This window comes from Colobus angolensis, unplaced genomic scaffold (genome assembly GCF_000951035.1).
Source record: "Colobus angolensis palliatus isolate OR3802 unplaced genomic scaffold, Cang.pa_1.0 Scaffold40, whole genome shotgun sequence".
Lineage (NCBI taxonomy): Eukaryota > Metazoa > Chordata > Mammalia > Primates > Cercopithecidae > Colobus > Colobus angolensis.
Window position 1 is genome coordinate 3,198,741 of NW_012117377.1, and position 13,526 is coordinate 3,212,266.

The window sequence follows — 13,526 nt, forward strand, 5'->3', positions numbered from 1 at the left end:
TAGCTCAGAAATTTCAACAAAAATGTCAACAGAGTTTTGGATAGACAGAAATCTTAGTGGTTGTACGGTCCATAAACCAAAGCCCTTCCTAACTGCAGACAATCCGACTTGCCTTTAAAAGCTGATAGATTGTCCAAAGAATATATATAAATGCCAATGAGCACTTGAAAAAATGCTCCATCATTAGGGAAATGTGAGTCAAAATCACAATGAGATGCCACTTCACATCCATTGGGATGACTATTACCAAAGAAACAGAAAATAGCAAGTGTTGGTGAGTACGTGGAGAAATCAGAACCTCTGTGTACTGCTGGTGGAGATGTCAAACGGTGCAGCCACTGGAGAACACGGTATGGCAGTTCCTCAAAAAATTCAAAAAATTAAAAGTACAAGCTGGGCGCGGTGGCTCACGCCTGTAATCCCAACACTTTGAGAGGCCAAGGCAGGTGGATCACAAGTTCAGGAGATCGAGACCATCCTGGTTAACAGGGTGAAACTCCGTCTCTACTAAAAAATACAAAAAATTAGCCGGGCGTGGTGGCGGGCGCCTGCAGTCCCAGCTACTCGGGAGGATGAGGCAGGAGAATGGCATGAACCTGGGAGGCGGAGCTTGCAGTGAGCCAAGATCACGCCACTGCACTCCAGCCTGGGCCACAGAGTGAGATTCTGTCTCAAAAAAATAAATAAAATAAAATAAAATAAAATAAAATAAAAATTAAAAGTACAATTACCAGGTGATCCAGCAATCCCACTTTTGGGTGTACACCAAAAGAACTGACAGCAGAGACTCAACACAGATATTTGTATATCCATATTCACTGCACTATTATATACAATAGTCAAGGGTAGAAGTATCCCAACTGCCCGTTGTTAAATGAATAAACAAAATGCAGTAAATACATTCAAAGGAATATCATTCAGCCTTTAAAAAGAAAAAAATTCTGGCACATGTTACAACATGGATGAAGCTTGAGGATGTTATGCTAGGGAAATAAGCCAGAATAAAAGAATAAATACTGCATGTTTCTGCCTATATGAGGTACCTAGAGCAGTTTAATTCATAAGGACAGAAAGTCAAATGTTGATTGCAATGAGGATGGTAGGGGAATGGGAAATTACTGTCCAACAGGTACGGAGTTTCAGATTGGGAAGATTAAGTTCTGGAGATGGATGGTGATAATGATCACACAAGAATGTGAAGTGTACTTAATGTCATTGAACTGTGCACTTAAATATAGTTAAAATGGTATGTCTTATGATATATATTTTTACCACAATAGAAAAACAAAAAAAGAAAAAGTAAAGAACAATAGACTTCTTTGTGTAAATATGAAAAAAAAAATTAAAGCACATTGAGTAAGATGTGTCACTAACCTAAGGACCCAAGACAAATCATAGAGTAATTTTATTTACCTTTTTATATACCTTTATCTTCTTTAAAGGTGCTTTATGTACATACTAAAAAAAGTTATGTCCTAAATGATATATGGCATTAGCTTCAAAATAATCACCTGGAGCATAGAGGAAGTGGGGAAGCAGAAATGAAACAAGATTTATTTGTGGTGAATCATTGTTGACACTATGTGATAGGTGCATGGAAGTTCTTTATATTCTTTTCTCCACTCTTGTATTTGTTTGAACTATGCCACAACGAAAAATTTTAAATACTGCTTTATATTTACCATATAAAACAGTTTGGAACAAAGTATCAAGCCACTGAAGAGCAGCAAATTCTAAAATAAGATGAAGAAACTTTTTAAAAGAAAATATTCCTTAGATGTTATCACTTCCATTTGTAGGGAAATCCATGTCCCTTTTCTGGACAATTATAATGAACAGTTGACATACACTGAAGAACTGTTACTTATACAAGCTTTACATGCACTGTTCACATAATACTAACAATATCCCATTTTACAGATGTGGAAACTCAGACTCAAAGAGGTAAAGTAACTGGATTCATGTTAAGTGCATTTTAACCCAGACAGTCTGGCTACAAGCCCTTCAGCTTAACAAGTACATTTCTTGAATTACAAGGGTATTTTTTTCTTCTTTCTTGCTAGCCAGTTTAGATAGCCTCAACAGTCCTGAGTTGTCAGAATTAGAAAAGCCTCATTGAGAACCCACGAAAAGAGATATTTTGTTTTTTAAGGGATATGATCAATACCTTTGCCTCATCTGTCACAGTAAATCCCTGAGGAGTTTCAACATGAGCTTAGCTCAATTTAATTCATTCACTAAGCACCTGCTAAGTGTCACAGGCTGTTAAACCTTGGGTACTATGCTACGCACTCAGATACCCAGAGGAATATAAATTATTCTATTATAAGGACACATGTATGCGAATGTTCACTGCAGCACTGTTCACAATAACAAAGACATGGAATTAACCTAAATGCTCATTAATAACAGATTGGATAAAGAAAAATATATACCATGGAATACTATGCAGCCACAACAAAGAACAAGATCATGTCTTTTGTGGGAACATGGAAGTAGCTGGAGGCCATTACCCTCAGCACACTAATGCAGCAACAGAAAACCAAACACTGCATGTTCTTACTTATAAGTGGGAGCTAAATCATGAGAACACATGGACACATAGAAGGGAACAACACACATTGAGGCCGATCGGAGGGTGGAGGATGGAAAAGAGGAGAGGATCAGGAAAAGTAACTATTGGGTTATAACTATGTTTAATAACTGAGTGATTAAATAATCTGTACAACAAATCCCCATGACATGGGTTTACCTATATATCAAACCTGCACATGTACCGCAGAACCTAAAATAAAAGTTTAAAAAGGTAGACAGTGAACTACGACATGATACTGTATTGAAAACTAAAGTATAATCATGAAGGTGGAATACTAGAATTCCCTGAGAAGAGTTTTTATAAAGGTACAAACGAAAATATTAACGATTGTATATTTATCTGGAAATACCTACATTTCTTAACACCTATTTTTCTATTATAAAAGTGAGTAAAATGAATATTGCTTCTACTTAAAAGACAAATTGAATTAGAGACTAATGAAATATAAACTGCAAGGCCTAGCATGGCATCTTGGGGAAGAAAAAATTCCAAATTCCAATTTCCAAATCAAAGAAGCAACAAATGACAATAAAAAAATTAATACTTAAGGCCAGGCACATTGACTCACACCTGTAATCCCAGCACTTTGGGAGGCCGAGGTGGGCAGATCACGAGGTCAGGAGATCAAGACCATCCTGGCCAACGTGGTGAAACCCCGTCTCTACTAAAATATAAAAAATTAGCTGGGCGTGGTGGTGTACGCCTGTAACCCCAGCTACTTGGGAGGCTGAGGCAGGAGAATCACTTGAACCCAGGAGGAGGAGATTGCTGTGAGCCGAGATCGCGCCACTGCACTCCAGCCTGGTGACGGAGCGAGACTCCATCTCAAAAATAAAAGAAAATAAATACTTAAATGTTTCTATTTTTCAACTTGCAGAGTTTCAATACAAATGTAAAACATACTTAAAATATGTGTTTCTATTATATTATGTGCTATCAGAGAGCAATAAAAATAAAATGTGATAAAAAAAGAACTGCCAACAGAAAATGGAGGTTAACATAATATTTATTTTAGAAATCAGAAAACCAAAAATAAATAACTTATATCAGTCAGTTCTTCCTCTTTCATGGCATTAATCACCCTGTGATGAGTTGCTTGACATCTGTGTTTGCCATGGTAAAATAAGCTCCGTGATGGTTCAGACGTGTCTGCACCGTCCGAAACTCTATTGTCAATGCTTACCATATACATAGCTACCCCATACACAGCCAAAGCCAAATGCATATGTAATGAATGGACTTCAATTCTGAATGTCCTGCCCATTCACTCATTTATCTAGAGAGCAACACAGTAAAGTGGCAAGAGTAGGAACTTTGGACCAGGCATTCATTCACTATTTTATTCATTCATTCATGCATCTATGCAACCAATATTCAAGGACACCTATTTTGTGCCATTGTTCTAGGTCTTGAGACACTGCAGTGAAAAACAGGTGTTTCCAGCCTCATATAGCTCAACAGTTCTGCACTAATCTTGGGAAGTCATTCAGTCTGCGTAAGTTGGTTTTCAGCTGGTTTTTATTTTTTTTAGAAAAATAGAATACTAATAACCAATATGGAAGATTATTTTAAAGAAAACAAGTCATATACAAAATGGACCTGGCACATGGTAAGTAAGCACTCAGTAATTAACAATCAATCAAAAGCCTAAAAACAAAATACCAAATATAAAATTTAGAACCAGTGACAAATGACATTGATTTCCAGAGCAAATGCACCTAGAAAAGTTCAAAGAGAAAAAACATTGTAATAATATTAATTATGTGTTAATAGCCATATTAGTGTGAATCTGTTCTCTCTATGTGGTAGCAAATTTTCTTCAAAATCCTTTGGCGTACACCATCTTAAGTATTAACAACGAAAAATGTCCATAGATTTCTGTACTGGAGAAAAAAATTTCTACGAAACCAGTTTGGCTGACATGGAGAGCTTTGTGTGGACAATGAAGGTCATGTAGATTTGTATTGTTCTTGACATCTTCTAGCAATGAGTAAATGGGGAAAATCATGTCAGCTGGGCTTCTAAATGACCTACAGCCATGGGAACACACAGCAAGCAGAGGAAGACTTGGTCAGGAAGCGTTTTGCAAAGATGGCTTTTGCAAGGATACTTAGGGAGGCTGAGACACATGCCCAGGCTTACGTAGCTACTCAGGGGTGGGGTCAGAATTCACATCCAGCTCTTCTGACTCGGAGTCCTTTGACCCTTCATGACTACTACCTCCGCATGGGCTATCGTCCTCCTTTAGAAGTTCAGATACACAGGTAAGAGAAGGGAGCTTATAAAAAATAGATTCCTTTTATACCTCAATTTAAAATTCTCAGAAAGAGTTTTAAACACTTTAAATCCCTTTTACCCAGAAGCTTCTGGTTTTTGCTCAGTCTTGTTAGGAATTGGAGTGGCTGTGATACATCTCTGAGATGCTATGAAATAGAGATGAATTGAAATACTTTCAACATTAACAAATCATCTGAGGCCCCATAAACACCCTGCACAGTACATTCATGGTACATGCAGGCCTTTGTCTTACAACCTATGTCATCTGATGTTAGGAGAGCCACTCACTTCAGACCACTGAAAGTTTCAAAAAAAGAGAAAAAAAGTCATAAACCAAGTAAATATTCAGTGTCATTTACCATGATATCTACCATTTCCTTACGAGGCCATGGTCGGTGGTCTTCCTTTAAAACTTTTGTTGTATTCTCTCAAAAAAAAAAAAAATCATTTGTTGAGCTCTACTTTGTTTTAAGCACTGTATGCAATTGTTAAGCTAAGTGTAGCATTTTTTTAATCTCTTTTCTTGGACTTGATGCTATTTGTTCAAACTCCTTTACTTCCTATCACTGTGCTGTCCAATCCAATGGCCACTAGCCACCAAGACAATTTTAGTTAAATTTGAATTAATTAAAAGTAAATATAATTTAAAATCCAGGTCCTCAATAACACTCACCACATTTCAGGTGTTCAGTTACCTCACGTGGCGGGTGGCTACTATAGTAGGCAGTGCGCACATAGAACATTTCTGTCATGATAGAAAGTTCTATTGGATTGCATCGCCATAGGGCATCAAATCTAGGACTTCCATCTAAGATCAGATATGAACAGAACGACCACCAGAATAGGTCAGACTAAGTTCCCAATCTTATCATTCCTGGGGTTCCAAGAGCTAAACTACAGGTCAGAGGACAAAGGCATCTAATCTATTTAGAGTGGTTGACTAGACATCCTGGTATAATCCACGATGTCCGTGAAGCAACCAGGATGCTGATTATTCACCGACATTAAATTACAAACACGAAGTCTTAGTGAACGTATTGACAGAGAAAGAAAGAGAGGCCACAGAAAGACAAATCAATAAAGACCTGAATTCAAGCTGTGTGACTTGAGGCAAATCGTGTTACTTCTCTGATCCTAAATTTCATAATCTGCAAAATGAAAAAGTAGATAAACTCTGAGTTTCCTTTCACCTCTGAAATTCCTGGATTCTAAGGCTTTATATAGCTTGCATAATATCCAAGGAGCTGTGCAGACTTCCAAGATACATAAGACAAGACTCCAAAGACTTTCCCATTAATGAGTAGAGGAAGCTAGCTACCTAGGGCTAAACAATATAAGACAGGACATTGTAAGTACATAAAAATGGTATTACCAATGCATCCTACAGAATCTCCCTCTTTATTCTACCAGAAAAAAAATGACTGGAGGTAGTGAAAACATTCACTTTTCTTTCCTTATCAAAAAATATGGTAGCATACGGTACCCCACCTGGCACATACCGGATGTTTAATAGTTTTTGTTAAATAATAGTAATAAGATAATAATGATAATAATAATATTAATTATACCAGCAGTCATTTATTGGAAACCTAATATAGATTAGGTTCTATGCAAGACACTTTCCCCAGGCTATCCAATTTTAGCATCAAACAGCCCTATGAAGAAAACATTAAAACATTTTTTATGTTTCATCACTTTATAGATTTAAAAAAACTGCAGAGAAAGGAGTTAGGTCACCAAACCACAGCCACACAACTAAACAGTGGCAGAGCTGAGATTTAAAACCAAGACTTCCCAATTCTAGTACACATGCTTCCTCCATTTCCACCCATTGTCTCCTTAAGAAAACTTTTACTTGTTAATCACCAGAAAGGATCAAAGATAAGAAGGCTCTCAAACTTTTTGGGAACCCAGCCAATTTCATAAAATTGCCATTTCTTATATATTTTTCCAGAAGACAAAATAACAATTTATCTTTCTAGATAGGCCACTCGACCAAAATATTTTCTAGTCGAGACCAGGTGGCAATTTCAATGGAGCTAGAATTGAGTTCATGATTGTCTGTTAGTGTTCCAATGTCCTGAGACTTCTGTTAATTAGACACAAGACAAAAGGGTGTTAAAAAAAAGCCGAGTTACATTTGCATTGCTGTGGGCAAATGGCAGAAAGAAGTGGGCCTTTATTTCCTAAGGAACTGGGCACCCACTCTATCATTTACAATCATTTTATAATTAGGTTGATATTTAGTAGGATAGAAGCCTGCGTAACCCTCACATCCATAAGCCTCCTTATCACCGTCATGAAGTGGAAAGCAAGGGCCAATTATTTGTGCTGCTTGTTTTCCACAATCCTGTTTTCCAAGAGACTTAACATTAAAGTCACTAAACTGTCCAAATTCAAAATATTTCCACGTTCTCTGCAGTGATCACATTCTGTCACCCACACTTCCTAAAAATACCCCGCTTGCCATCACTCACTAGAACCACAGAGGCTATTAGAAGGTAATAAAATCCCTCGAGGACTTCTCTTTTGCACATTTGCACTTTCCTCTGATCAATTAGATTCAGGGAGATTGGAAGTGGGAAATAAAAGAAATAAAATTCAGGCCACAAATCCTTATCGTAATCCCACAGATAGCACTGACAAACAACAACCAGTGAGGACAGAGCTCAACCCTGGAGGACTCTCTGGCTCTAAACTCAATTATTATGCAAAATTCATCATTAAATTATTACTCATAAAATCCTTCTATCTACTTCTCATCAAGAAATATCATCATGGAAATATCAATGACGGTCCTATCTTATCTCAGGGCACACGTCAGTATTAGTATCACTGAGGAAAAAATAAGTCTGAATATGTTTAGGGTAGACAACATCCCTTGGTCCAGAAAGTTTCCTTCAAATAATCTGATTTACAAAAGACACTCCATTTAAAACTTCTTCAAAAATGGCAAGATACTTCTCTCAGTGCCTGCCTCCCATCTGAGCCCTTAATTTAGAAATCTGAGGGCTTAAAAGGACCATGCCTTTCATAATGATCTTTTACACACATTCCTTCCTTTTCTAGGGGGTCTTTGTCTTGTTGGCCCTTGTACATATTCCTCACTCTGCTAACATGTAGTAAACTCAGACGGATTAAGACTACTAAGGTTCAAAAATATTAAAGATCAACTTAGGCACGGTGGTGCACGCCTATAATCCCAGCTACTCAGAAGGCTAAAGCAGGAGGATCACTTGAGCCCAAGAGTTCAAAACCAGCCTGGCCAATATAATGAGAACCCATCTCAAAAAAAAAAAAAAAAAAGTCAAAGATTATTTTTCACAATGGGGACTTAGGCGAGAAATATCGACACCCTCAGGGTTGACCAGATGGGCAGTACTGCACTGACAAATCCACTGAGTTAATGTAGAAAATGTCAGCTAGCTCAACGCTGAGAGACTACTAATGTCTGTGGCCCAGTCTCTTCCAAAGAAGAAATCAAGTCACTCCTCTTTCTGGCAAGTATGTCTCCTCTCACAGAACAGGCTGACTTCAGAAGTAGCTTTCAAAGGCAATGCTTAGGTCAAGTCAATCAGCATTTAAGTACTCTTCCTGGTTGGGTGATAGCTCTCACTGTGACTTCATATAAGAAAAGCCAGTGGTCTCGCCTTGGTCTTCAAGAATGGAGCAGTCACGGCTGGGTGCTGTGGCTCACGCCTGTAATCTCAGCAGTATGGGAGGCTGAGGGAGGAAGATCACTTGAGCCCCAGAGTTCAAGACCACCCTGGGCAGCATAGTGAGACCCCATCTCTAGAAAAAAACAAAAAAATTAGCCAAGTATCATGGCACCCACCTGTAGTCCCAGCTACTCAGGAGGCTGAGGTGGGAAGATAGCTTGAGCCTAGGAGTTCAAGGTTAAAGTGAGCTATGATTGCACTACTGCACTCCAGCCTGGCCAACAGAGCAAGACCCTGACTTAAAAAAAAAAAAAACAGAATGGAGCCACCTTAACCCTAAAATAATAACCTTTTGCCACTACCACCATATGATACCATATTTGAAAGATTTATTCAGGTACCTCAGCTTCACAGGTAACAAGGCTGTCATCTCTTCTCTTCTCCAAAAGGCATTGTTTCCTCCTTTACGACTAAATAAACAGCGCAAATTATGTCTTCAACTTTAAGTCAGGTTTGAAAAGAAAAAAATAAAAACAAAGAAATGCAAAACAAGCGACTATATAGGGATGAAGAGACAGGAGAGGAGAATGGAGAAGAGAATGGGAGTAGGAGAAAGGTGAGGGGAAGAAGGAGATGGGGGAGGAACAGTGAACTTGGTAAGTTTGCTATTTCCAAAACCATGTTTACTGCAGTAAGATAATGAATGAGGAAAACATTTTCATTTTCTTTTCTGAGAGCTTGAGCATAAATGATTGCTTCAATAATATCAGAAATTATTGGGCATTTTGAGGAGTCTTGCGAGTGAGAAGCCAGCATTCCAGCCAATTTGAAGCTCTGGCTCCAAGGTGCCCTAGAAATTTTGTTTTTCAAATGCAGGAATGTCAGCTGCTGGACTGAAAGTGATGTATACTGTCTAGTGGACAGCATGCTGGCCAGACACCAAATTTGAAGTCTCTCCTTGTACTCAGTTGTTCTTTACGGCCAGTGCTGCCCCCACAAAGGAGAGTTTTGTCCAAAGCCGACCAAAAGTGGGGGTATTGTTTAAGATCCATCAACACCAAATAACACTGAGTTCTGACTTATCACCTCTACAGATTCTTCAAGAAGCTGATTTGAATCCAACACCTCTTGGAGCTAGTTGGGTCTCTTTTTCCCAAGGCAGTTGATGACTTCTAGTTCTAATCTAGTTAGGGGCCTGTCTGAAGGAGGCCTAAAAAGTGCCAGGAATAAAAGCAGTCAAGCCGCAAGATTGTATGTGCTTTTAAATGAGACGTCCTCAAGTACATAAAACAACAACCATTGTAATTTAATCACCTGCTTATGAAAAAGACAGCCCTCTAAATAGAAGAACTGAGAAGGCAAATACTTTGCCTATACGGATTTTTAGACTGTGTCTCTGACATCAAATGAACTCTATTGAGACTCCCTGTATGATGCCAAAAACCCACCAGCCAACATCCAAGACTGACTTGCAAGTAGCAACCCTAATTCGGATCATGAAGCAGCATCACTATCACCTGTGCCCTTCAAAAGGGTGACATCCACTCTACCTTAACAGTCAGAGTTTTATCCACTGTACATTTTTTCCATAAGATTCCTATGGACTTCTCCATGGAAAACAGATCCCTGGAAGGTTTCCGTGATTTGGAGGAACTCCTGTAATTTGTACGAGGATAGCGATAACGAGAGAGACATCAAACAAACACAAGAAATTTACACATCCCAGCTTTTCTGTGTTTTCCACTTTGGAAACCAATAGCCTATGAAGATAAAACGGAAACAGCACATACATATCTTGAGTGTGTGTAAATCCTCAGAGCCGTACGCAATAAGTAAACAGGAGGTGTCATGAGGAGGCAAGACACCACGAATGCTCCCAGTTCCGAACACACTTTCAAGAATGATGCTTCAATAGTGAAGTAGAAGGGAAAATGGGCATGAGTCGATAGAACAGCAATTTCTCTATCCTTTCTCTCCACTGTTACTAAGCAATGTCCTATTGGAACTGGTTTTTTTCTAAGTCTTCGATGGACTTCCTGATTAATAAGCATTGTAATCTAGTGTTTATTCTTTTATGAAGGCGGAGCAGTTGAAATATCCTAACACACATATTCAACCAACACCCCTCTCCAATTATTTTGTTGTTCTTCACATTGAAATTTGGCCTCTACTGAGAAGATATTGAATGGAAAGCCCATGTAAGACAGAAAAAATAGAAGCATAATGGACACATGAAATATGTGATGTCCTGATCTACGTCTACACACAGATATAGACAGTTTGACCTGATAACTAGCAAATGACAAGCAAGGACACTGTGTCTCTTTACACATTATCTGATATTATTTATATATTGTTATTTCTATCACAAAGAAAAACAAAAAACAAATGCTCAGAGAATATAAGAATAGACAGACAATCCATAGGTAAGCATTAAGAGTAAAATTTACTGAAAGGAGTTATTTTTTCCAATAATGATTTATCAGGAAAATCTTTCTTTGAAAAGTAAGTTATATGTGGTCACTAATCCTAAGCAAAGAGCTAATAAAAGAAGGGAAAAATGAGTAGCACAAGCAGTTCTAAGCTTTATCAACAAAATAATCATGCTTTTAAAAAACGAGGTAGTACATTCTCTTCCTGAAATCATTACAGTCTGTTAACTTAAAAGCAAAATCAGTGGCGATTTGATGCTATACAACACAGTATAGAGTAAACCCAAAATTACCAATATGAGGCTCAGATACACTAAACAGTCAAATAACTATTTCTAAAAGCCCTGTCTTCTTATTTTATTTGTTCTCAAAATAACTGACTGACACACATGGATTGCTGCACATTTAGTTTATTTCTAATGAAGATAACTATTAGGTGTCCAATCTACTCAGTCCTTAATTTTTTAAAGGGAAACAGATAGGGAATACAATTGTTTAGTCTAACGGAAATAGCTTACTACTATATTTTTCCAACCAAAAGTCTAACTCTTCACATTGTATACACCCATAAGATAGAATTCAAAATTCTCACAGCTTGCATATTACAATATTCAGAGTCTTACCAAAAATACAAAATATTATGACATTTAAAACCACCCAACTCCCCCCAAAAGATTTCTTCTCAAAACCAACTCTAAATAGAATAGACAAGTATCCAGTTAATTCAAATAACTTAAAAATACAATACTAGTAATTTAAACTCAAGTGGATTATTTTCCTGATTTATGCACTTGGAAAGCTTTGAGACTAACATAGACAACTAGGTTCTGATTTCTCTTTCCCATCATACCGTTTTATCTCACACACATGTAAATGCATTCATAAGTACACAATATAGTACTGTTCACCAAGGCTAGAGAATAAAACAGCTAGCATTGTACCAGGACGCCTGTGCATCTTTCCGTTAAAGCCATAGCAATATTCCCTCAAACACATATTCATCACTACCTTTTAATGATTCTGGGCTACATGGATGAAAAGTTTTGATTTAGTGCAGGTTAAAGTGGGACATAGTCTTTCATCTTTATTCATAATCAGTTCTGATCCTCTTACTGAAAAAGAGATAAATGCAAACATCTTGAACTCTTCAATGGGCTTCTCTCAAATTAAAACCTTTAACAATTTTGGGGTGTTTCAAAGTATGACTTCCCTTTTACCATGTGAGTGTTAACCAAAGAAATATTGCTCAATAAGCACTCCAGATAATATACTTTAAAAAATCATTTATAAAATGCAATAAAAATGATTGGTGCAGAAGAATACTGCATCTTTAATTTTAGTAAGATTGTTGATAACCAGAGTGAAGTTGCCTAAGCAACCACTCGACAGCACATGCAATGTTTAAATGCATCTTTATTATGGTTGTTCAATGTCTAAAAGTTTGTTGCCGGTAGCATTGCTATTAAATGTATAAGGCTGCCAAACCTATTTGTGGCCAAAAAAAAAAAAAAAAAAAGTAACTCTGCAAGATAAATATTATTTAATGATTTAATAGGTATATGGCACTAGAATATAAATACCCATGAATATCCCCAATCATAAAAGTAACAGAAAGTAAAAAATAATTTAGGCTAAGACAAAAAAAGACTAGAATTGACTAGTCAAGAACAAAATTATTAAACCACATACATTTACACAGACACATTCTCTCTCTTGCCACAAAACTGCAAAGTGGTCTATTTTTATTTCTAAAATGTGATACACTTATGCAATTATTATAACCTAAATGTTTAGAGCTGAGTATAGAAAAAGCTTCTAAAATTATTATGGATGCTACTAAATCATGTGTATAACAACCAAAGTATCTGGAATGCCCAAATTTGCTGTTATTGCTCATGACAGAATAATCTATGCAAAACCAGTAGGGAACATGGGAGGAGGCCTCATTCACTTCAACGTGTTTCTCCACGTATGCATCATTGGAGAATGTTAGATCTCTTTCACGTGTACAGTACGTAATCACTGATGATTTGGGGAATCTACAAGGCCACAAAGTTGATATATACTCTGATCTAGAAGGGGAAAAACATCGAGAAAGCCAGAAGTTTCCCGTTTTCCAAGAAGCTGAAGACATTCTTACCTTTCTGTACACCAGCATGTTAGGTGATTCATCTGCCACCCCGTTGCTGGTCTGCCCGTAATTATTCCCCTGGGCCATGTCGCTCAAAACTTGGTCCACTCTCAGATACGAGAATTATCAGTGTGCCCTGCAAAGGGTTAGAGAGACTTCAGTGAGATCCCAGTGGCGGTGCTTAGGGGACTCCCCTGTTTCATCGTCATCATTCACAACACCCACCCCACACGGCGCGTTCTTACAAACTGGGGCTGGCTGGAGAAAGTGACACAGGACATGGAATTTTTAAAAAATTAGTTGACACCTATAATACTCTCAAGGAATTATAAGAAATTACAATCTTCCAGGTAGAAATAGCCATTTGGTTATCGTTTGAGCTGACTTCATTTTCTGGATACTCATTTTGAGAAGTGTTTGATGCTCACCCT

General features: G+C 37.6%; 1 protein-coding gene across 5 annotated transcripts in view; it reads right to left on the reverse strand.

Moving 5' to 3' along the window:
* The window catches only part of RGS7 (regulator of G-protein signaling 7), a 590,904-nt gene extending 577,664 nt beyond the window's left edge, over nucleotides 1-13,240 (reverse strand). For all 5 annotated transcript variants that reach the window (XM_011955683.1, XM_011955682.1, XM_011955681.1 and 2 more), the window contains exon 1: nucleotides 13,105-13,240. In XM_011955683.1, coding sequence (XP_011811073.1) covers nucleotides 13,105-13,182 — 78 coding nt within the window. In that variant the 5' untranslated portion in view covers nucleotides 13,183-13,240. The remainder of the gene's footprint in view (nucleotides 1-13,104) is intronic.
* Between the last annotated feature and the right edge of the window lie 286 nt (nucleotides 13,241-13,526).